Source organism: Lissotriton vulgaris, chromosome 10 (assembly GCF_964263255.1).
Source record: "Lissotriton vulgaris chromosome 10, aLisVul1.2, whole genome shotgun sequence".
Lineage (NCBI taxonomy): Eukaryota > Metazoa > Chordata > Amphibia > Caudata > Salamandridae > Lissotriton > Lissotriton vulgaris.
In genome coordinates this window covers 62422102-62448721 of record NC_141698.1, presented here as the reverse complement: position 1 = coordinate 62448721, position 26620 = coordinate 62422102, and the positions used below count along the sequence as shown (strand labels likewise).

At 44.3% G+C, this 26620-nt stretch overlaps 1 protein-coding gene across 6 annotated transcripts in view; it reads right to left on the bottom strand.

Moving 5' to 3' along the window:
* The window catches only part of ARHGAP17 (Rho GTPase activating protein 17), a 317459-nt gene extending 291365 nt beyond the window's left edge, over window positions 1-26094 (bottom strand). For 4 of the 6 annotated variants that reach the window (XM_086940467.1, XM_086940468.1, XM_086940469.1 and 1 more), the window contains exon 1: window positions 25412-26030. In XM_086940467.1, the coding sequence (XP_086796593.1) occupies window positions 25412-25464 (53 nt within the window). In that variant the 5' untranslated portion in view covers window positions 25465-26030. Of the gene's footprint in view, window positions 1-25411 lie in introns of all 6 variants that reach the window. The other 2 variants (XM_086940466.1, XM_086940465.1) reach the window with 2 other exon arrangements.
* Window positions 26095-26620: the final 526 nt, after the last annotated feature.

Genomic DNA, 26620 nt, shown 5'->3' with positions numbered 1-26620 from the left:
ATAAAGTCTGGCGAGAAGCAACTCGTGGGGGACGGTGTCAAAGGCCGCCGAGAGTTCGAGCATGACAAGCATAGCGCGACCTCCAGAGTCCAGCGTCTCCCTAATGATCTCAGACACCTCCAACAGAGCCGTCTCCGTACTTAAATTAGGACGGAAACCGGACTGTGAAGGGTGTAGCAGATCACTGGACTCAAGAAAGCTGGAAAGCACGCCGTGTACATGCTTCTCCGTGATCTTGGCCAGCGCCGGAAGGAGGGAAATCGGCTTATTGCATACATTTCTGCAGGATAAGTGTCTGCACTATGTGGGTCATCCATGCTAGCAAAGACCGCCCATGTACGATTTGGATCACTATAAAAAAAGAAAAATTCAAACAGGCAAGCCAATGTTTGTGTCTAAAAAAGGCAGCACCTAAAAGGTCCCGATACGTGGCAAAGACATGTCAAGATCAATACCTTTGGCACAAGGTAGTTTCCACTGCTGTTTCGCTGTAGGTACACATTCCCCTCATTCTGTCAAACGACGAGGAGCAATGCAAAGTAGGCTCTGACCCAAAAGGCTTCGGGTAGTGCTGACAAAGATGACTAGGGTTCAAAGACAGCCAACAAACGCAGAGCACTTAACCCTCTGTACCCATCATTTATTTATGCAGAGGTGCAGCAGCCATAACCGTGGCATGCAACAGTCAACAGTACTATAAGATACATCTCGATAAAAAGGACCCAGAATAGAGGGAGGATAAATGGGTGCTGACTCCACATTCATGAACTCCAAAAAATTTCTCACAAATCTACTATGATAAATGTAAGACACTCTTGTTTTATCAACATAGGAAGGGTGGAAGACTGAGTAGACATGTCGCAGGGAGTACGGATAATAACAGGGCCAACCTATCCAGACCTATCGGGTGCCTCTCATCTACTCTGCGACCCTCAAGGCGTTGCCACCCACGTAGCGCTTTCTGCACAACGAAAGACGCTGTCGGGTCCTGGATCCCATGAGCCCTTGCCATAAAGGAAATGGCGGCCCGATGCCTCTGGGCCGTAGCTACTGATTTGCCTGCCTGATGTAAAGACAGCAAAAAATTTTACAACAAACTCTTCCTGGCCCCAAAGCTCCCCCTAGCAGCACCCAAAAAGGACCAATAGGAACGGAACGCCCCTTCATATGCCTTCCTTGTCCTGGGTGCTAAACTCTCTCCCACGAGGTTTTGTAGTTCGGGGCACCGAGAGACCAGAGAGCTTCGGGAAAGGGTGCCGCCACCGGGTCCGCTGTGGGCAGAAAACCCCAGAAGGCCTGCATACGGAAACGAGAAAGCGCATCAGCCGCTTGGTTCAGTACCCCCGGCACATGTCTTGCCCTAAAGAGCACATTCAATTGCATACACAATAACACAATTTCTTTGAGCAATCTCAGAATCCATTTGCATTGTGCTGCCTGACTATTGATACACTCAACCACGGTCATGTTATCCGACCAGAACACCACAGAGTGATCCCGGAACCCCTCAGGCCATGTTTTCAGGGCCACCAAAATAGGGAAAAGTTCAAGAAAAGCAATGTTACTCGTCAGCCCGCACTCGTGCCACCATGACGGCCATTTTTGAGCCGACCATTGATTACCGAATATGGCGCCAAAACCTATACTCCCCGCCGAATCTGTCCACAGCCCCAGCTCCTCGGAGGACACCGCCGGCTTGTTCCAGACAATTCGACCATTGAAATCCGCCAGGAATGCCAACCAAATGCGCATGTCCTGGCGAATCTCTGCCGAGAGCCTTGTGCGGTGGTGTCCCTCTTTAAGACCGACCATGGCTTGTGCAATCGAGCGGGAAAAGGGGCGGGCCATTGGCATTACTCTAAGGGCAAAATTCAACTGACCCACAGTTTGCTGCAATTGATGCAAGTTCACCTTAGTCTCCCGAATACATGTCTCAAGGGAGGCCCTGAATTTCCCCACCTTTTCTTTGGGTAGCCGAAAGCAACCTTCTTCTGAATCGAGCTCTATTCCAAGAAACTCGAGCGAAGTTGCTGGCCCCACAGTCTTACCTGGTGCCAATGGCACACCAAAATGACTCATCAGGCCACAAAATTCTTTTAAAGCCTGTGCACATGCTGGATCCCCGGCTGCCCCCAGGAACAGAAAATCATCAAGATAATGCATAACATGCTGAAAACCCGTCTTTCTCGTGAATACCCATTGCAGAAAACAACTGAATTTTTCAAAATAAGCACAAGATATGGAGCATTCCATTGGCATACATTTATCCATGTAATAGCGACCCTGAAACATAAAACCAAGGAGACGCTGATCGTCCGGGTGTACCGGGAGCAACCGGAACGCTGACTCGATGTCCGATTTTGCCATCAGCGCTCCGGGCCCCAGGCGATTCAACATGGCGACGGCCTCATCGAAAGATGCGTACCGCACCGAACACACTTCCGGGTCTATCGCATCATTCACGGAAAGACCTCGTGGGGCTGACAAATTATGTATTAGTCTAAACTCACCCGGGTCCTTCTTTGGGACCACTCCCAAGGGGGAACAAACAAAGTTAGCAACCGGCGGTATATCGAATGGTCCGGCAACCCGCCCTCGAGTCACCTCTTTCCCAATCTTTACCTGTACCACCGCCGTATTTTGCAGGACCGACAGTTGGTTCTTACAACGTGCCTTACCCTGAAAATTCCCCACTGGAATGCGGAAACCATACGAAAACCCGTCTCGCAACACCCCAGCGGAGACATGATCCAGGTATTCATTGAGCCAAGGAATCATTGCCATGGTATCAACCGGGGTAGGTAAAGGCGCCCCTCGGACTATTTCAGACCTGTTTAGCGCTTCCCCTACCACCGTTATCACCCGTTTTGGCTCTGCACATGGTCTCAGGATGCGAGGACTGTCCACACCCCCCACACTCGTGCCTAAACTTGCATGACCCCTGGGGCCTTGTACATTTTCCCCTATTAAAATTCCAACAGATCCCTTTTTTACCTGCGTTGCCACTCGGCTTCGAGTGATGCTCGCTACCTGCCCCCGTCCGAAAGGGCGTCCCAGACGAATGGCGGGAAAACTCACCCCCGCTACCCCCCGCCAATGGTGCCTTTAACATGCCTGAATTCTCCATTTTTTGCCAAGAAATGGAATCGTAACAATCCCAGGTCAAAGCTGGGTCGTGCTCCTTGGCCTTCCGAAAAACATTATCATAGCAAAACCACTGATTGCCCTCATATGATTGAGAATACTCCATGATACGTGTCTGATATATGGGCAACTCAGCCAACAACTCAGGCCTACGTTCCCCCATAATTGAAGTGAATATGCCAAACGCTCTGCCCCAGGTACCTATGTTCTCCTCGACCTTGAAGGCGGCCATCTTTGCGCGCCACACACTCGGATGCAGAAACTCTTTTTGACCCTTCACATGCTCGATCTCGTAGTGATCGGTAAGCGAAGAAAACATGTTTACATACTTATCAGCCCAAATCTTTTCCTTGACTTCCATTGGAATATGCTGGGCCACTTTCTCTCTCCGTGAGGGTACAGACCCCTCCCCCGCAATCGGCAGTAGCCGCTTACCTGAATTAGAAGCTGTAGTCGCTGCCGAACTCGTGCCCGCTGCGGTTTCACCCACCGGAGCCTGTGGGGGAACAGAAGATGATGCCTTCGCAGCCTCTCTAGATTCACGCAGTTGCCTCATTACTGCCCTGGCGTCATCTGCCGTGGTGCCCTCACTATCTTTCCCCAACCATGCTGCCAGTTGTGCAGCCAACTCGGGAGGCATATCCCCCTCGTTCACAGGGGTGACGACGACGGGGATCGGTTGTCCCTCCTTCGGAACCGAGATTGGTTCCTCAATCGGAGTATCGGGAACCGGGGCCTCTCCCCCAGATGCCCCCCTCTTGGACCTCTTGCCTCTACCGCTGGGGACTACACCCGGCAATGCTGGCCCGATGATGCGCTTCGGGCCTCCTGCCCCGTTCATTGCCGCCATCTGCTTCTTCATCTCGGCCATATCCTTTACGAGCATGCGGAGCATCTGATCGGTACCGACCCGCTTTCCGACCTTCTTGCCCGGCATTCTCCAACGAAGATATCTGAAAGAACAAGGACAAAATTACAACGCTCAAAATTGGCTCTTCGTTCCGTCTCGAGCTCACGTGCAGCGGGGAGGTGCAGCTTCAGAGCACAGGAACAAGAGGATGCTTCCTTGGCTTGTTGCTCCTTTTATCCTTCTCCGGGCGGGCGTGAACCCGCCTCCGCCCGCCTCCGGGGGCGTGGCTGGCGGCTTCAGTGTCTAGGACAACCCACTCTAGGGCGGGAAAAAGCGCGCCCCGGCTACGCCGCTTCGGGCATACCAGCCGAGACTCGCCTCCCGCCCAAGATGGCTTCCCGGGGGGATCGGGGTACTCCACCATACGTTCGGGGGGACCGAGTGGTCGCCCCTTTCCAGTCTTCTTGTTCTCGGAGGGAGGCTGCTTCAAACCATGGTCCATGGTCCATCTCCCCAGCTTATCCTTTGCGTCCAAATCCCCATCTTTTTTTTTGCTTCATAATTTACATTTTTCTCCTCTGCCTCATGTTTCGCCACAGCTCCCTCACCAACCAGATCACCATTGTTCCCCTCCAGTTGACCTCTCCTCACCTGCTTATCAGTTTTTCCCCACTCCTTATATAAAGGTTCTTTCCTGCACCCCTCATTACAGACTTCTTTCAAAGAAGGACAAAAAAAATAGGAGTTTAAAATTGTTTGGGGAGGGCTCACCAACTACAATTTGCTACTGAGCGGTTCATTTTCCGACTCACTCTTTCATGCACATTCATGTTATTATTTTTTCATGTACATTCATGTTATTATTTTTTTTAATTGACTGCTCTAGTTTGCCATCTTGGAACGGTACATTTTTAAAAAATGGCTGCCGCATCCAGCTGTAGTGGATGTATACACATGTACACTTCATCACAATAGGCTGCCATCACATATGACGCCTAAAAGCATGTGTGATGAATGTGCTCATGCACGTAATTGTGCTTTTTTCCTCTCTCTAAAGAGTACTGGTAAGAAGCAATTTCAAAGCCAATAGATCTGCATTTACTGCCAAAAAGAGAGAACTGTTGGCTTTGCTAAGCTCACCCATTACTTGGTCTCTTAGTGTTCTTAGGTGAATGAATGAATTAATGAATGAATGAATGAATGAATGAATGAGCAATTTGTATATCGCAAACTAAGCCCAAGGGTGTCAAGGCGCTGAGGTGCAGAGGTATGTACCAAAGCATGTAAAGTTGTTCCTGAAGTCAGGCAATGGAACTGATGCTCTGTTCTACTCCTGGAATTAAGGGTTTGACTATGATGTTCGTGATCATCAGCAAAGCTCATGGTTGTTGCATTATTGATTAGGACTAGCTTGGTACTCTACAACCCCCAATGTGCCTTTGTTCTCATGTTTCCATCTGGTTCACCGGGGTCCACAGTTCCAAGAGAACACATTTCCTAAGTTTTATAGTCTTAAGATGTTGATGACCATTCTTACCTTATGTTCAAAGGCTGGTTCGACCCATGCTTTAGAGTAGTAAGTTATTTTTTTGAGTCAGTTAATTTTTCGGAAGGAAGATTTTCAGTGTGTTTCAAATTCACAGGAGAACTAGCGTGGAAGACAGAAGGGAGAAGAGCAGCGATTTTGCCACTGACTGCTATGTAGCTTACAACAGAGCCATCATGGATCACAGAGCTAAGCATCGTTTTTGGAGAAGCTTTATACTCGCAAGAACCTCAACCGTTGTGTTATGTTAAAGTTTTACTCAGCACCCGCCACCCCAGCATGGAGAAATGGGTCAGCCCACTTCAGTTATTGGCTCTATTCACTGCGAGTGACAACATTTTGCATGTGCATATCCTTTTAAAACATGCAAACCACCTTCAGGTAGTGCATTTTTACTAATTATTACGGTTGCATTTTAATGACTTTTGCATAGGTTTGCAATATAAATAATAAACATTGCAGGTTTGACAAGGCCAGACTAGATGACTGACAATACTTGTGCAGTGTGGGGTCAATCGGTCACACAATTCTGAGTTCCAAATGTACCACCACCAGCTGAAGTAAGCTTTGACTGCTTAACCTAGCTAATCTTTGGAGAGTCAAGTGCACGAAGTGAGACATTGGATTATTTAATTTCAGTGAAATATCGCCAGACCCTGAGAAAACAACAGCAAGCGACAACACAGTCCATAAACTTTGTAATAAAGGGAAGGGAACGTGGCACTAACGTTCAAACGATTCTAAATCATGCCAGGCTATGTAACAAAAGAGACTGTAAAGGAAATGAAAGTGTACTGTTCCCCATAGTGACTAATAACATATGGCACTATATGACTGTAACTGAATTTGGTCTTGGATTTACTGTTTTGAAAAAACTAAAATATTTTCCGAAAACATACAAAGTCCATAAACTACAGACTGTCCCAAGACCCAGAGGCCAGACCTGACACTATTTTATGTATTTACTTGAAGCAGAACAGGAACAGTCTATACTCAGATTTTAATGTTTAAAAGTGCTTTATAGTTTCACATAGGAAACTAGTCGTGTTCAAAATATATGAAATGTATAAGAGAGGACATGTACACTTCTGGGTGGATTGCGATATGAAGGAAAGCAACACAAGAGCCAAAATGCCCCTCCTCCACAAATGAAAAATTAAATACATCTGTGTTTTTAACATTACTCAGTAGGCTACGTAGATGTCAGAAGGCTACACCCACAGCTCCGCGCTTCCATATACCCATATCATTGCATTAAGAGAGAGGCACAAAAGTACAGTACCAAAGGGACGAGTGTCAGCAGATACAGATGAAAGTGAACAGAGGAGGTACTTCTCGCTCTGCTGCCCACATGCCCCGGATATGTCTGGCAGCACAAGCCAGGAAGTGAAACTCACCATCTTGCACGCAGAGCAGCTTTAAAAGGAAACAGAAACTTTGTATTTTGTCCCAGCTGGTGCTTGGACCCATTTCTATCTTCATAAAACCCTTTAGGAAGTACAAGATTTCTACAAACCGTAGGTAAGGAGAAAATCAGACCCCCCCTACCAGTATCTTCTGAAGTAGCCGGTTTGCAAAAGCCCAAAAGGACTTGGAGGTAAGGATTCAGTCTCTTTTCCACAGTGGTCTAAGATGGTAAGGGACAGCAATTTCAAAAGGTAATGCAAGGTACTGGGAGATTATTCTTCAGGGCCGCAGAGAATCTCTATGGAGTACCACACAAAATATCTATGGTGAGGCACTGGGAGTCTCTTTACACGGTGGGGCTCCAGATGATGATAACAGCAATCCTTACTTATTTGGGCAGGTGGAGTTCCTAAGAAAATCGGAGATGGGTCTAGTATCTGTCCATCACAAACAGGAGTATTCTAACTGTGGAAATGTCTATGACTTGGGGAAGTAGAAGCTTCTACAGAAGGGCCTTGAAATGAACTGGACTGGTTTTTGTCTGCCTAGTGGAGGAGGAGTCTACCTGAAAATAGGTTTCCAAAAGCGTGCAAGACCTGATGAAAATAGCACTTTAAGAGCATGATACCCAGATGCTTCAATTTAGGGAGCGTTAGTAGTTCGCTCATCAAGGACAAATTCTACATTGCCTGTAACTTGACCAAAACCTGTGTTTTAGACATTTGAATTATTAACTTACAAAAGAAAAACTTGTGGGATCTCCATTACGGTTTCTGAATATTACCAGAGTAGCCTATTAGGGAATAAATGGCTCAGGGTATAAATACTATAAATAAAGAAACGAACCTTGAAGATGGGCAATGCAGATGAAGAAGAGGGGCAGTAGCAAGGTAGAATTGTAGTTGCCTTGTCACTTGTAAGGAGGAGTGGAAAGGAGTGTTTCACACTGTGATGGAGCTCATCATAGGATCAAACCAAGAGCTTTAGGCTTTCAAAGCCCACAAGCCCCGTTGTTGGAAGTGGTGCTACAGCCAGCTCCAGTTCCCACCAGACCAGCTAACTCATTTAACATCCAACACCACCTATTCCCAAGTTTATGGGTTGACTTCAGTACTTGGGAAAATGTAAGTGTGTAGTTGGAGAACGAAGAATTCTAAAGTGATTCGGATGACAGCGAGTTGAGCAGGATGAGAGTCTTCTGGCTTCATGCTCCAATGTGAACAAAATCTCTCACTGAGGCAAGTATTTGCTGGAAACATTCTTCAAATTCTGAGGCTTTGGATGATTAGAGAGAACATACAAGGCGGGCAGCACATTCGCAAAGGCTTGTGCTCTAGCACTAGTTTCAGCTACCACAACATCCCTTCGACCGCAAACTGATGAGTATGGAGAAGCAGAGGCAAAATCACGCTCCCAAATCGTCAGCAGAGCCCCTAAACTCCAAACACATGTTCAGCTTACAACATACTCCTAAATCTGCAATCAAGCTAGAATTTATGAACAAGCCACGTAAGGCCCGAGACATTAAAGGCAATTACACCCATGATATGAATAGTCATATTTTTTACCCACAGTCAAACTTGATTTTCAACACTTCCTGGTAAAGCTAAACCTGGCACCAACATCATGGACTATCCACTCAGTATCACTTTTGGGGGCCATTAAAAAAAAAAATCTTCCCTACAAGTACATGTAGCTAGGCTGCACTAGACACATTCTATACACATATTAAGAATAAACCTCTACATACACTTTTAAACATATGCTTTATAAACTTCAAAATGATATTACGTGGGCAGAGAGCTGGTTTCAGCTACATTTAGGGAAAAGGGCTGGGGGTAAGCTGGTCCTTTGACGAGGTTATAGGTTTGGCCTCTGTTCATTCCAGTGAAACGATAGAAGACACAAGGTCAAAGTCACCTTTATGGGCTAAACTGGTGTCCAAGGACACATATGCCTTCAATCATTAGACAAATACAGCTTTTTGTCGGGCAAGGAAAGTACTGCACCACAATTTCACAAATTCCACAAAAATATTCATAAATATGCCCAACAAACCCCACCTTCAAAGTCTAAAGCCACAACAAATGATGATTGTGTGTACCTCATCACCACTGCTCCAATTGTTCTAGACTGTAGGAAACATACTACTCATTCTTTAATAACATATTTTCACTCACTATTTAAGAATACATAGGCCTCCACTGGAATTGTTCTTCAAATATAAATCTATACAAACATTAATTTGACATAGTAGGAGACATCGCTGAAATTGTCTTGGAGAAGATTCTACAAGCACCAACCTCTCGACTCACTGGCTCTGCATCCACTGGGTCTGGTCAACGTTCCTTTATGCGTGCAGTTCAACCCCTGGAAGGGTAAACAAAGTAGCGTGCAGCCAACAAGATCACTCCAAAACCTACGCTTTAGATCAACTGGCTTCTCTGTGGACATTAAGCTGTAAAGGGCAGCATGGAATTGGCTAAAAAGCAGATAAACTTAAGAAACCGTTATACCTAGAGTTCAGAACATATGTGACCCGGTGGAGACGAAGATCTGTGATCCTTCTTAACGCGAAGGCACTTTCAGGTCGGTTAAACAAGCACTGACCACAAGGAGGGCCAGGTAACAGTAAGATAGGTATCTTAGAAGGGAGGATACACAACCTAAAGTTGCTCTGATGCAATTAAGGTCCCTATTATATATTTGTAATAACTGCTAATGTTAAGGTATAAGCTTTGAAAGCATCGCCTTATGAAAAGTCAGACAACCATATTTTAACTGAAGATAGGTTATCATGCTTGATATTCTATCTCGATAACTGATTCCAACTATAGGAATGAAGCTACAGACGTACACACAATCAGAAAAAAAGAGGCACAAGATAAATTATCATAAAACTGCCACTGCTGAGAAAGCAGTTATTTTTGATAGGATTCATTAAACACAAGCCCCATTTCATGATAAACAAAGAACTGATTAAGACTGAAAATATAACTCTCATAACGAGAAAGGCGTGTGTATATATCAAAGCCTCTGGCATAAACAGGGAGATTTTTGAACCAAACCGCACCATTGTTGGCATAGACTTAGTCACACTGTTAAGGTCATGACAGCACCCTCAGTTAGATCTTCCAGCCTCTCTCTTTCTAAAAAGTGTGGTTGGCTTGACAGATCGCAAGCTGCAGTAGCCCCCCGAGTTCTCTTTTGATGCAGTGAACGCATCTCATGTCAACATATGATCCAGTAATGAGACCTGTGCCCTATAATCTTCACAATCCAGCTCACTTCCCATGGGACCTTCCTCTAATGTCGTCTGCCTCTTCCGACCACCGATTCGCCTATTAAATTAAAGACTTTGAACTTCTCACTAATTACAGGGAACTTTCAAACCGTTGGTGGAAGAAAACTTTTAAAGCAAATATATGCTTTTCCTTTCTAGATGTGAAAGACCTATAGTGGACTTAGTAAACCCTATTGTAGGCTTGCTAAGAACATACAGGGAATTGCAACCCCCCACTGTTTGCATTGGTTGGCTTTACGGTCACTCTTATTTCCTTGCTTTGGATTGGATAGCTTCCTTGGTTTCATCTTGTCAATCTCGTGTTTGTCCCTCCCATGGAGCATAGCTTCTTTACCATCTCATTGATTGGGTGGCTTCCATCCTTCCTCGTGCCGTTTTTAAGGAACTACTTTGTATTTTTATTTAAGCACTCCATAGGAGTGATGGGGTTTTCCAGCTGTCTCCCTCTTGTGCTTCCCACTGCTCTCTCTCGACCTTGTGATTCTCTCCGCCATTCACACTAGTGTTACTATCCTTGCTCGTGAGCTTGCAATCCCCATACTCTACGTTTTCTCTTTCCCTCCATGTCCTCTCCTCTTGTTGCTTCTCCTCCCCGCCCTACACAACCTGCTCACCCATTTTTTTAATGCACTTTCACTCGAGGTTTCAAAACACCATTTTGGATGTACTTTTTTATTTTTTAAACTGATCCAGCTCTTTCTGCACCTACAGACACCACTCAGCGTTTACCACAACCCACTAACTCCACATCCCTTGTACAAGTCTCGGGGATACCCTCCTCTAATCACCCATAATTACAACTCCTCAACAACGGAGGGCTCTAAAACTGCACTGAACCACATGTGCCAGTACACTCATTTCTGCTAACACAAGAACCCCAAAATAGTGTTTGCTACTAAATGTCCATTCTCTAAAGTCCTTTCGTAGGCTGCACCATGACATTGAGGGTGGCAGTGAGTTAAGAACCCACTTGTGGGACATCCTGGACAAAACAATAAATAACTAAAACATAATAGAGCAGCTAAATGGCTAATTGTAATTATCAAACCTGGGAAATACCATAAAAGACATAGAAATTATGAAAATGGGGTATTTTACTATAAAAAGTCCTTTGATTTTGCAGCACCGACAACTGGTGCTACTTAACAAATCCTAAACATAATTCCATCCAACGAGAGGACACTCAACTCATTAGTGGTGTTCTCTGCAAGGATTGGACCCAGTGACTTGCTTATGTTATGTTATGTTATACATTTATTTTTATAGCGCACGGCTACTCCAGAGGAGTGTCCCGGCGCTTTATCGAGGCAGCTCAGAATAAAAAACATAACACCATACAGCGAACAACTGAGACAGAACAACAGAGGTACTAAAGATTAAAAAGCCAAGTCTTCAGGCTTTTCCTGAGGTGGAACAGATTAGCAGAGGACCGTAGGGCCAGAGGAAGGGTGTTCCACAACTGAGGGGCCTTCAGACTGAAGGAGCGCCCTCCGGTGCGTGCCTTCCTAATTCGGGGAACCACAGCCAAGAACAAAGATTCGGATCGTAAAGATCTGGCAGGGCGGTAGAAGGCAAGCCTGCGTTGAAGGTATTTCGCGCCCACGCCAAAAAGCGCTTTATGCGCCAGCGTCAGAACTTTAAACATGATCCGCTTCCGGATGGGCAGCCAATGTAACGACTGCAACAAACCAGAAGCTCCAACTCGCCTACGGAGGCCAATAATAGGGCGCGCTGCAGCGTTCTGCACAGCCTGCAGCCGCTGAACAAGATAGTCCGGGAGACCACTGTACAGGACATTAGCGTAATCCAATCTGGAACCAACCAAGGCCTGTACAGTGATCTTTCTATGCTCCTCCGAGAGCAATGGCAGAAACTTCCGGAGCATCTTGAGTAGCCCAAAGCAAATGCCCGTAAGACCACGAACATGTTGCACCAGTCTCAAGCTGTTATCCATCTTCACACCCAGATTCTTTGCCACCAGCGATGCCAGGGCAGGGGGACACATATCCGCCGGCCACCAGGCCCGCCAATCAGGGTCGAGGGAGCAGCCAAAAAACAACACCTCCGATTTATCAGAGTTGGCCTTAAGGCCATTCGACTGGAACCAGCTGAAGACCGACTCCAAGCAGCCCCGGATGTTCTTCCCATCGAAAGCCTGATCCTTCCCACATGTGAAAAGCAACTGCGTGTCATTGGCGTAGGAAACGATCTGGGCCCCAAAAGACTCCACCAGTGCCGCCAAAGGTGTCATAAAGATGTTGAAGAGAGTCGGGCTCAACACAGATCCCTGCGGAACACCGACTCCCAATGACGGCATCTCGGCGGAGCACGGAGAGACCCAGACCGTTTGTCGGCGGCCCTCCAGGAAGGATGAAAACCAGTCCATCACGGTCCCCCTCAGACCGATGTCATAAAGTCTGGCGAGAAGCAACTCGTGGGGGACGGTGTCAAAGGCCGCCGAGAGTTCGAGCATGACAAGCATAGCGCGACCTCCAGAGTCCAGCGTCTCCCTAATGATCTCAGACACCTCCAACAGAGCCGTCTCCGTACTTAAATTAGGACGGAAACCGGACTGTGAAGGGTGTAGCAGATCACTGGACTCAAGAAAGCTGGAAAGCACGCCGTGTACATGCTTCTCCGTGATCTTGGCCAGCGCCGGAAGGAGGGAAATCGGCTTATTGCATACATTTCTGCAGGATAAGTGTCTGCACTATGTGGGTCATCCATGCTAGCAAAGACCGCCCATGTACGATTTGGATCACTATAAAAAAAGAAAAATTCAAACAGGCAAGCCAATGTTTGTGTCTAAAAAAGGCAGCACCTAAAAGGTCCCGATACGTGGCAAAGACATGTCAAGATCAATACCTTTGGCACAAGGTAGTTTCCACTGCTGTTTCGCTGTAGGTACACATTCCCCTCATTCTGTCAAACGACGAGGAGCAATGCAAAGTAGGCTCTGACCCAAAAGGCTTCGGGTAGTGCTGACAAAGATGACTAGGGTTCAAAGACAGCCAACAAACGCAGAGCACTTAACCCTCTGTACCCATCATTTATTTATGCAGAGGTGCAGCAGCCATAACCGTGGCATGCAACAGTCAACAGTACTATAAGATACATCTCGATAAAAAGGACCCAGAATAGAGGGAGGATAAATGGGTGCTGACTCCACATTCATGAACTCCAAAAAATTTCTCACAAATCTACTATGATAAATGTAAGACACTCTTGTTTTATCAACATAGGAAGGGTGGAAGACTGAGTAGACAACTCAGTGATTTAAAGCAACAACTTTCAAAATGCATGCAGCCCTACACAAAGTCATCTCACAAGCTACAAAGCAACTTGCAGAATCCCACAATGGCCACCACCACTTCCTGTGTTGGTGTTGAAATTCTTGAACTTCCACTCTCCAGTTCAAGCAGGAAAAAGACTTCTAAACTGGATTTGGACTTGTAAAAATCCCAAAAGTGGATTATCGTTGTTAGACAAGGAGGATATTTCTCAAAGCAATTGAGACGGCCAACCTCCGACACTCCTACAAAGGTCACAAGTTTTTCACAAGACCTCAAGCTTGACCCAAAGAAAAAAGCACACAAGAATGAAATGAGTCAGAACCTGCAAATGTGCAAGAATGACAAATTCTGAGAATCTCCCTACTTACAGACTTTGTCACAGAGAAGCTATTTGGGTATTCCAGAGTCAAAAGTGAGGCAGCTGACAAGTCAAAGATTGGGCTTTTCTTATAGCTGTGTGGTGGAACAAAATTGTAAAAACGTAATCAAACCTCATTTGTTAATGCCATTTTTTACAAAAAAAAAAAAAAAAAAGTGTAGGATTTTTTAATTTAAATTACTCAATCCTAAATTGAAATTAAAAGTCAAACGACAAACAGTGCAATGCAAAATCGAACCAATATGAAATAATCCCATGCTACTGACAAACCTATATCTAAATAAGTCAGCATAGGTAAAGAAAATCCTAAAGGGCTTTTCCTAGCAATGACTGACTTGTTTAGATGTAGCTGTTAAACAAAGGAAATCACGAAGTCTAAACACTGCTGGATCGGGAAGAGGACACAACATCTAAAGGAGGCAAGTAAGAAAAACAAATCTATTTTGGCATGAATCATGTAGATGGTGAATGATTTTTTTATTTTATGGTATTTTTAGAAGGTGTTAACAGCTTGTATTAGAGGCATGCATGAATTTGATCACAGCGTACAGACTAACTCGTGACTGGTTCCAATCCAAGGCTTTTCAGTGGACCACTGCCCCCTTCATCACCTGCTGGACCAATGTACCCCAAATAGAAGTTGCATGTACATGCGGTAATAACAATGTTCAGCTAAAGAGTCTGTGAATGCCAACATGTTGTGGCAAAGGTATAGCGATGCCGTCTGTTGATGTACGGTACTATAAGGGCAGCCATACTTTCCTAAAAGGGCAATCCCTAAACACTATGTGTAAACTGATTGTGAGACTAAAGCAAAGCAAGCATGGTACTATGGAGACGAAAGGAGACTGTGGTGATGCCAACACTTTTGTTGTTATATTCATGGAGCGTCAATGGGGAAATATTTACGGTGGCATCTAAATAGGTTAAGTTCATATATATGCAAAATGTATACTTGTCGATGGGCTCCCACCAAACCTGTAAGGATTCTTTACCAGATATGTTCTAAGGTGAACACTAATAGATCTAGTTTACTGACTTTGTCAAACTCAAACGGTGGTGACCACCTGGTAAACAAAAAAAAAAATGTATGTCTATTGGCTCAACAAAACAGAAGTCACCTTTCCCACAATACACTTCACCAGAAATCAGCAATGATAGTGTCTCAGTAAAAAAATTCCAGAGGTTTATGGAGGTTCTTCTGCAAAGTTACCCATTGAACCTCACCCACCACTCACTGGGGCAGGTTGCCCATAGACTGTGTGAGGTGCATGAGGGACATGCAGAGAAGCAGACCAGACTGCCATGGTGCACAGTAGTCGCCAGCATCACTAATCATCTTCATCAGATGACCTGAAGAGGATTGAGTCATTGAGCTCACAGTGATGGGATAAAACACCAAGTGTTTGAAAGTTAACCCATTCCCTTCGTAAAACAGACTGACTTCTAATTTACAGAGTGATTTTCACAATGGCTAATTAAAATACTGAATATATTTCCAGACAGACGATAATCTGGTCTATTGGAACTGTAATATTTTAACAGTGCAATATTTTTTAGCTAACACAATGTGCTAGAGGTATAACCTAGAATGAAGTGTGTGCCTAGATGGAAAGAGTCCCTTCAGCTAGCTGTGACCTTTCATGCTTCTTTGCACAGTAACAGCACTAATTATTAATTTTTTTTATTTTTTTTTTTTATTTTACTTGTCCTGTAACAAGTTGACTGGCGTTGGTGGCCCATTTGGTTTTCAACATAGATTTCTCTCTAACAACTTAACGACGCCTGAAATTCTACCCAGTTTGAAAGGTGGTTTTAAGAATTCTAAATATTAGGTGGGCAAAAAAAGGCTTCCATAGGAGGCATTGAAGGAGTTTGCACGAAATAAAAACCACTTCAAAAGACTCAGATCGAGTAGCTGGACAATGAAGATATATCTGAGTCTTTTGAAGTAGTACATATATACACATATCTATCTCAAGGGCCCATTCAGATGCCTACATTTTGACTGCCTTCAATGCTCCCAGGTTAAAAAAACACAACGGCCTTCCACTTGAACAATCACTGTATATTTACAGATTCCGTTTGAAGCTTGGCAGAACTGGTTAATAACTACGGAGGATGGTTTATGTTGTTTACACCTTACATTGCTGTATTACTTCTTTGAAAGTGAAGTGGGTGTATGGACACTTCCCATGTCATGGAGTATTTGTGCATCTAAATTAAAATGTACATTGCTAATAGAGTACAGATTAATTAATCCACATGTCTATGCTGATGTGAAACTATTACAGTGGAAACAAATTTGCTAGGACCTGTAAAGTGCATTTTTCTGGCTTATGCTAACCATATCTCAGCTGGGCTTCAACGTCATTCTGTTCAAATGAATGTCACATTGTTTGTTTACTTTCGGTTTATATTTCCGACTGACACTACATGCAGCAAGATGAGGGATTTGTTTCTTTCTGAATGGCACCATTCTCGAAGATGGCCTGAAGCTTTGCTAATATTTTTCAAGGGCCTTCCGCTTGCACACAGTACTGCATTTATTCACAATTGTATTGTATAGTAATTGCATTTATGTAGCGCTTTCTACTCCCGACTAGTAGTCTAAGCACTTTTTCGGCGTGTTGCAGGCTACTCCGGAACCCATAATGGATTTCTTGTTGAATTTGGATAGTGAAAATATGAAAGTAATTTGAACGGTGGCTATGTTAGTTAATTATTTTGATTGAGAAGGATAGTGGAGAGATAGAAGAGGGAAAAGGTTGGCTTTTATATAGCGCTTGCTACCCCTGCCACTGTTGCTTATGTAACTAGCTTGTTCCGACAACCTCCAGAGGACATTAGGTCAGAGGGGCTGAATCAATATTCATGATGAAGTGGGTTAGTGCTAAAGTGATACGGTTATATGAGATTTGTAATTCTGCAAGTGGATTTGTTCAAAATGTAATTCTTTGCTTACACAATGAGGAGTTCGTAGTTTTAATGCTTTCTTATGAATAAAATGGTTATATAAACCCTTGATATTGGGGGCAAGCTAAATATTTTTGCTCTCTACTATGGATGCTGTTCAATTTCTTACTGGTTTTGCAGCACATTTAAGATTCAGTCTATTATCGATTTTGCCCATTGTTCTGCATTAGTTAATCTTGTAGGGCCTTCATGGCAATGATGTTATGCATTTAAATTGGATTTGCTGCATCTGCATATTAATATTTCTGTATTGTATGCACCCTTTTGAATTTCGTAATAAATCATTTATGACTTTCTGAATTCTGCGTCCGTCCATTCTTTATCTGACTGGGTTTTGAAATGCTGTTTTGAATCTTGTATCTGGCCCCTGTGCCTCGTTCTAAGCTAACATCGTCCCCTATCCACCCAACTCCTGGGTGCACCACTGAGCTGTACGATTTTAGGGGTATAGTGCGATCATAGATGCGCTCCATTTCGCGGCAGACAGCAGACTCACTGGACCACAACATGCACTGCATGAAAAGTCTGAAAGCTGCATTAAGAACCTAGAAGGTCCTAGAAACCGGTCAATGGTTTTGTTTGTGTGTTATTTTGATGAGCCTTCAGAAGAAGGAATAGCAAACTCTGGTCATTCTGGATCTGTGGGAGACAAGTGACCAGAGACACAGACAATAAATGTTTAAAGTAGCACCCAATTCTGACATGGACTCGTATATTTTTTTTTTTTAAAAGGATTAAAGAAGAATTAGTAGGGTTTGACTGGAGAGATTGGTCTATAGGAAAATCAGGCGGGAAGAAAAAGCCTGTGGGGCTTGGGCAGAGCCAATCACGTAATTTAATTCATTCATTCATGACATCTATGCAATACACTTCCCTGCCTCTCGTTCAGAAGCATCAGCAAACGGTGTAGTCATGCAACTGCTTAGTTCATCCCAGATCTGCTCTCCTCCAGCCTTGGGAAGATCATTGACTGGACTGTGTGGAAAAATAAAATCAGAAGCGTAGCAAGGACAGGAAACTACAGCAGAGTCAGGGAAATGCAACTAACATCTGTTTCTTGTTCATCAGCAGTTGGAATGAAACCTACACCGAGGTAGGCGGGGCGGACTCAAGTCTGCCCAAATCCGAGAGGTACACGGGAAAAAAAAACGCTTGAAGGAAGACATGTCGGGGAGATGGGGGTGGGGTTAGACTTACAGTATCGCTGCCAAGGGAACAAGGAGGCGCACTATGTAGAAAAGCTTAACAGAAAACGATAGAACAGAAGAGTGAGATCTTGCAGGAAAAAAAGGTCTCCCAATGTGTCTGTAGATGCAATAAGTGTTTCAGTAACTGGAATGTAACTCAGAACAGCTGCTGTCGCACACAAACCCACCAAGGCCTCAAGACAGTCTGAACAGAAGGATTTTGCTTATTACTGCACCTCGGCTGACCATCTCTACATACATCATCACTTCTGGTTCAACCCTTGTCCAACCTCCAACAAAGATCCACGGACACTGTTGCTCCATGTGGCCACCAGACAGACCGGCTTAAAACATGGTATGGATGTGCAGCGACCATTTATTTATTTGTATTTTGTATAGCGCAAATCAGGTCAAGGAAGGTACGCATCAGGAAGCTTTATAGAGATCAGTGTTTAATACTTATGTAGCCTGACATCAGCACATGGAAAGCTATACACAACATTTCTCTTTGATACCATTGCTCTTACAGAGAGAAACACAGAGCGTACTTGAGCAGCAACGCAGGGCCCAGCAAAACAGCAAGAACCACCTAAATAAAAAATATCAAACATAGGGTTGGCCATAAACAAGGCCCTGACAGGTGACATCTATTGAATAGAAAGCGTTTTAGGTCTTTTTTAAAGGCAGAAAGGGAATGAGTATCCAGGCCTGCTGGGTTCTTGTGGGGGCACCCTGAGGATGACAGTCAGGGGATGTGGCGTGCCTTAACACCCGGTGGTGACAGAAGAAGAACCTCGGAGCCACAGTGAATGCCTCCCCAAGATCCGTCCAAGATCGGCGTGATGTAACGCTGAGAAACATTGTGCACTTTTCTATGCGTCAAGGGCCATTTCCTAAATGCCTCTGAGATCAATGAGAAACCACTGCAGTTTGTTCAAGTATAGTGAAAACAGCAGCTGCCAAGATAAGACAGGCCACTGCCAGCACGAAGCCTTCATGCACAAGCCCTTCATGCACAAGCCCTCCAAGCAGAAGTACCGGCTACTTCTCTGGTTTTATTTCTCTCAATCACTTAGAGGGCAAGAATAAAAAAAAATTAAAAAATGGAGGGAAAAAAAATGGAGTCAGATTTTTCACGATGTTTGGAAGATGCCTTCTGTCAAAGTCCCGCTTGATGGGCATTAACAACAATGCAATGGGTCTGGCTTTGCTACAGTGTTACCTTTTGAGAGGTGTACGTGTGTGTCTGATACCGCCACGAATTGCTCATTGCGGACCTTCGGATACACATGTAATAGCGTTGCAGTATTATTGTATGGTGCTTGCTGCACACTGTCGGGGCAGCACGTCCTTGCGTCTCCAAAACACCAATGCTCCCCTTTAATACTACAGCTGAATTGCAGAGCCTCTCAGAACAAGCAAATAAGTGCACATCTTGCATCAGCAACAGCCACAGGAAGGCCGTACCAGCTGATGGTTTACCTCGCCTCCATGTAATTTACCAATAGTTTAGGTCAGCAATTCCCTAAAGCAGTATTAAAACCACATTTCTTTGAACTGATAAAAGCTAAAAATTGGATACCCTTTCGCAAAAATGTGCTTAGGAGCTCAGATTCTGCTTCAGTCTCTTCAGAAGCCTCGGATACGCACGCCTATATCAGATGTGGTAATTACCTAATTACCATACATGATAAAATCCTACTTTGAGGCTTTTGGTGTTACTGGGTGCAATAATTACCGGATATTTCGAGTTGAGCCTGCAAAAAAAATAGAACTAAATAAATGTTTTTGACCTTAACAAACCACAAGTCGCATTGGCCCCCAATAAATATGAGTAGTTCTGACCTGCTATATTCTACCAGGGGAAAACTGCAGGGCCTCTTTCTACGTTTGTCACAAAACTCTTAAGTATGGAATGTGTGGGGATAGCAGTTACCGCACATACTGATTGCCAAGCACTGGGGCACTTGTAAGGGAAGAGATGGCATTCTGTCTCAAAGGCTTGATGCGACGATGATCACGGTAGGTTTCCCTTCTTTCAGGATCTCCTCACCCTACCCCCCATTTGCCTGATCGAGTGCTATTTTGTGTATACAAAAAATGCTATTCACGAGAAACAATTACAGGCTACGATGAGTGCTTAATAATTGAACAGATTCTTTGACTTGTGTGCAATCCTAGCTGACCCTCCGCCAGCTGCCTCCCTTTTCTCATGACCCGGTGGGATGGGCTACCTGCTGTTACTACATTACTTTCACTCCCAGATCAATGAAAAACCAAAAGGAAAAGGTTTCTACTGTAAACGATCAGAGCTGCATCAGTCGCAAACCAATAGAGAGCTCTAAGTTTTCTTGCGGTGAGGTCTAAAAAGGGTAGTCAAATGACTAGGAGGTTTCTACACATTCTTTAGAGATAGCTGCCTCTTTCAAAACAATGTCTGTGATTTGACTTGAATGAATATTAAAGAAGAAAAACATTCCTGCGACAAAGAAATAATCATTATTTCTATCCTCTTTGAACGATGTTTAAATATGATAAAATGTATTCTTTGCTGAAGACAAAAGTCCTTTCTCAACCCATCAACAAGAACATGAATACAAGGCAATATTTTCACCTCTTTAGTACCAGTTTGAAACCTGAAAACAGCAATAAGGAGATCAGTTAAAGTCTGTAAAATGACTGTCAGTGCACTCTATTACAAGCCTGTTCTTTTAAAAACTTCTGATCTGTCGGAGGTACAAATAAGTTTTATCCAAATCAGTAATTATGAAGAGGAAGATGGATAATGCAGCAATCCAGAAAATTCATAATAATGGAGAAAAATCCTGCGTCTGCAGAATTCTTCAATCCCCGAAGCCTGCTCTAACGGCCACCCACTGTCGAAGTACTTTATTCCCTGGCTGCCAAACTATGACAGAGCACTTAGCACCTCACTGCCGCAAAAAAAAAAAAAAACACGTTACTCTACCATAGTGTTCCCCATGGCAGGGTACCTTACAGTTTCGTAACTGTCTGATGGCAAAGTACTATCTGCTGTTACGGCACCCCCCATAATAGAACATCATGCATTCCCACGATACCCAAAGAGAGAGCGTCTACTCTTGCTACACCCCATCTTACACAATGGATACCTGACAATGCACCACAGATTTCGAAGGTCACATACAACAGAATAGGTAGATTAAGGGGAGAAGAGAGTGATCAGTCCCTAGTCCCAAGCCAGCCAAATAATGAGGCTACAAAACAAAACCCTAGAGGAATACAAGGGGAACTGAATCATACCAACTGTGACATTGAGAAACTGGGCTGAACATGCCATCAGGCAATCACACACACCCTAGAAAATGAGGAGCGTTAGAAGAGCTTCTTACCGGGACCCTTATGTTCCAATCACTATACAACAAGGAGCACACAGGAGTGTGGCTTGGTGGAAACGTTCTGGTACATTTATGCGGATTGCTGTTTGGGGGGGGGCATTCACTACAGATTTGTTATTATTAAAGATAAGGAAATACAAAACATGTAAACAAAGATGGATGCTGGTCTCGAGGCCCATTCACATAAGTGCAGAATTTTAATGTGCTAAAAGACAATAGGTAAGCATGTATGCATCAGAAAAAAAACCTTGACTGAAGAACAATTACCTTTAAAGGCAACATGGTTGCAAACACAAATCTGACTTTGGTTGCTCCTGCAGGCCACACTCCCGCAAAATTATACGAGATTCCAGCCATGTTAAAAATTTATGAAGTTGTTCATACCTGAAAAAAAGACTCTAGGGAGGCACTACGTGCCTAAAATGCTGTACAGGAAGGATGGCAACCGGACAGAGAGTTGCAGACATCTCAAACGTATCCATGGTTTAGATAGCACGAGAAATGCAAGTCAAAGAGCGATCATTACGGGGAGATCTTCCATCTTCCACAGATGTGTCTCAAGAATAAGGTTTGGGAACAACTTTGTTAACCATTATAAATAACTGCTTAGAGATTCCATGTACGTGTTGGCATCATTAAGAAGATTTAATAGCTCACATTAATTTTAGTGAAAACATGGATTGACTTTCAGTGCCTTCCATTTGCTCTGCTTGCTACTATAAGAACCACCGGGTTTTAAAAGGAAGTTTCAATAGAACAATCACACTGTAAGATGGTTGGTAAATGTAAACAAGGAAGTTTTACACAGAATACAGATTATTTAGTCATGTTACCAGCTTTCTATCGTTTGCGGGAATGAGAGACTCTCCCAAATACCTTCCACAGAAGGCAAATGGATAGCAACGTCTTAAGACCAACTACAGAGGCGGAGAAAGGCAGTGTGAATCAGCCATATCCAGTGCCAAGATTAGAAGAAAAAAAAAAAAAAGGGAAGCTTTGTTTCAAAGTCAATATTTTGACTGCAGTGTTTCCCACCATGATATGGTAATTTAACCAGCACAGTTAATTAAATTTTAATTTCTGAAGTTTAGCCATAGATCTCTGCTACGCTATGCCAATAAAACATAGGGATAGAAATAAGAATCCCATCTCCCTAAACTAGAATCAAAATAGAAATTAGAGCTATAGCACTGCATTCAGAGTCTAAAGGCCAATTTTCGAAGGTCGCAGTAAGCATGCACATACTATTTACTTCAAACCAGGGGGGTGGCATGACACGAACCACATCAGGCTACGCATGCCAAAGGACAGGTTACACAGCAAGAGGACCAGAAATAAGTGCACCACCCAACAAACAATGAAGATTACTGGAGGCACAGAAATGAATAGCTCTAGTATAATGACTCTGGCCATTCGCACAGCAAATGGTAGTCTTGTTTCAATGTCTAACTTGTGCTCTATTTTGATGAATTAATCAGCAAACCCTTGTCCACATCAGACCTACTAAAAATATTTGTAGAAGTACCAAGCGGTCTCCCTAAAAATGGGTGGCCTAAATAACTTCAGTAACTAAGGAGAACCTAGAAGCTTCCCTAACTATCAAAGTTTATATTTACAAAGTATTTTTATACACCACACCCATCACCTGATGACAAGACTTAAGGCCACTGAAGGAGAAACTCAAGAGCACAAATGTCAACCATTTGAAGATCTGCAAAGCACGTTATGGGCATGACACAGCACAGCCAAATTACACATCCCAGGGTCCCCACATCAAGAAGCAAAGTGGGTCCATTGTTAACATATATCACCCCTCAACATCTCTTATGTGGCATTAACTTGAACATCACAGTATATTTGCATGCATGCTCAGGACCAAAATTATAAACAAAATTTCAGGTTGGACAACCCAGTGCAGTAACCAGCTAAGTAGAGTATAATCATAAGAAATACTGTAAAGTGACATGCCAAGCTGTTCAAAGCTTCCAACTTAGTGAAACCCATAAACTGCCTCTCTGATTCTCACACATCATCCACCACACTTCTACATGCTCCGTTCCATACACTGGCAACCGCACATCAGTGGTCATAACTCATGACATGGAAACACTTTCCACGTAGGATCACAAAATAGAGACAACAAACTTCCAACCACAAACCCTACATGCTGTAGCTTTCTGCCTATGAATGTAAGAGCTTCAGTGGCCCACATAGGGGTAATAATCTTTATAGAAATACTGCAATACAATTAGTCCTGTGGGTAACCTGAATACTTCCACGAAAACAACAAGATAAAAAGCAGAAAGTCACAAGAAACATTAAGCTTGGATTGAAGTGTTGAAAGAAAGAATGTTCTTGCGTGTCATGATGACTAAGAAATGACAACAACTCTAATTAGGTCTTCATCATTTGGGAAACCAAACTTTCATTAGAAGGATGCGTTTCATTTATTAAAGATTATGAAAGTATCAATGCTGAAAACCTATTAAATGCACGCAGGGCGATTCAATTTGTATATGTCACCTATGAATACACAAGGCTACAATGGTGTAATTGCTGGTGTTAAACACTTCTAGGTTTGTGCACAAAAGTACCTTTTTCTAATTGAAGGAATCATTGGCTATCCTAGGTCAGAGGATGCACTTCTGTAGCGCCGCATATCTGGCATTACCAACATTAAAGATGCGTAAAGATTGGAGTACAGCCATGAGGTACAAAAATATACTTGAACTATTCTAATTATAGGACATATTCTGAAACTTAACTATTAGACACCAACCCCATTGCCACTTTCATGATCGAGCCTTGCCACAGGACAGGGCATCATAACATCTCAATTCTACCTCACAGAAGAGCAAGATACACTTCCACCGTTGCTCATGGGCAAAGTACCCCACAGTGCCATGCTTTGCAGTTCCCTGTGTTACTGAATAGCACAGCATCCAAGACCTTAAGCAATCCAACATCCTCGGTCATCGCACAGTGACCTCTTTATAGATTCCTCGCAATAGCAAAGCAGCATGTATCATGATCTTCAGAACAGAGATCCTTACTTAGAGTGTGTGGCATAATAGAGTGCTGTGTGTCCGCTTGTGGCGCATCCATCATCCCAACATTTTATCAGAAAGCTCTTTAAACCTCACATGGTCACACTAAGGAAGAATACTACACACTTCAAAGTTTAAACCTATGGAGGATGTTTTTATGGCTCACACGTTCAATCAAGAACAGATGTATGTATCCCTCGCATATCATCCCGTTTCTTTTTTTTTAACTAAGAAATTTTAACAGCACACCTGTAGCCCGAAGGGACAACTATTCATTGCACATCACACAGAGGCTAATAAAGAACACATTACAATTCTACAAAGTACAACATTACTAAAAGTGAGGTATTAGTAAATAGAATATTCGTTCAGCGGAGCTCAGAGTCATGGCAATAGTGGGAAGCCCATGGGCATTTTTGGGGGGCAGAGCTTGGACGACCATATGAGTCTTGAGTTCCTTTTCTAACTCTGTGTGGGGGCAAGAGACGAAGAGCTTAAATGCAGTCCCAGAGAGATCCTTTTCGACAGTCTGGGCTTTAAGTTTCATCAAACTGTAGCATTCTTTGCACCTCCCAGTCACACTCTTAACACAGTAATTACACCCATCACTATCAACTCGTCACAGCGCCATGTACAAGAAGTGTCAGCTCATTCCCGTATCACTCCTAGGTCCTCTTTATGACTGAATAATGGGCGCTCAATTTCTCAGCCCGACAGCAGATTACCTTAACTAATGAGCAATAAGCACTTTATTTAGTCGCTTATAGGAGTCTGGGGATCGCTAAAACTGTGGGATGTCATTAACCTACTCACTGACAGCGCAATAAAACCTCATAGAGCTCATAAATGTCACTGCACTTTAAAGCAAAGCCCCCCCCCCCCCCCCCCCCACCGGTCTCACCTTCCCACAGTCTGGTTGGCCAGCTGCTTCATGCGGTTGAATTGCTTCTTCATGGTGCTCCCCCTGCTTCTTCACCTCCAGGGATCAGATGATGCAGGCAAGACTGGGCATGAGCTCCCCAGAGCCCCCAGGGAATGTTTCCAGCTATCTCCAAGCCAGGGCGAGGCTGCTCCCGTCTTCGCCACTCCTACACAGGAATATTAGTCCCTTGGGGGCACCTTGCCGGCGGGGGCCTGGGGAGGCGCCCTCCCAAATCAGCCCCCCGAGCACAGGACGCAGCTTTTTCCAGGGTCAGGCCTAGGCGAGGATGTAGCAGCACCCGTCCAAGGCTCCTCTAGTCGGCGAAACAGCTTGATTCAGGGTAGCTCTGTGGGGGGGAACACGGGTCCCTACAGACCGGCTGAGGAGGTGTACCGGACCCTGCAACCGTCACTTAGTCCTCCAGGACACCCATGACAACTCTCCCGAAGCAGGCGGATATCCCAGAATGGTAGCCCTATCCCCGCCTCCCGAGAGAGGAAAATAGCGGATTTCTGCTGCTTTGCTTCCCCCCCTGGCCCACAAGACTGCAAGAAGAACTCGAAGCAACTTCAAGTAGTGAGGGCAGGGGGGAGGCAACGGGAAAGCTAGTTTATACTGAATGACAGGCGATGGGCTGGGGCTAGGACGATGTGGGTGGTGGCACTGCCCTAGTCATACTGTGATTGGTTAACAAAAAGATTGACCCGCCCCCCGGAAAAGCCAACTAAGCCACCGCGGAAGAAGCAGGCAAGAGACTAGGCTCGATGTTTCGGAAGTGATCTCCCAGCATATACCGGAAGTAAACGCCTTCATGTTGCTCCGGAAGAAACTACACACAAGAGGTGGACCAGCCGCTTGGGGCCGCCATTTGATACACTACTAAGAACACTGTCTGTTTACGCTGATGCCTGGACTTGTTAAGAACACACCTGAGGGTTCAGGGTTGGGGCATCAGCGCGAGAAACCCCTCCTGCTGGAAATAAAGTAGAGAGAAGCATCTAGGCGCTGTACAAGTGCGCGGCTCGGAGAGGGTCCTAGTCAGTGGCAGGTCTTGCCCGGATTGGGTGTCACCTAGGGTGAGCCCCTGCAGCTGACACGGAGTAAAATTCTGAGAAAGCCACGGAAAAAAATCAGGATACGGTGTAAATTTGGTACAACCCAGGAAAATGAATTGCGTAAAACTATGAA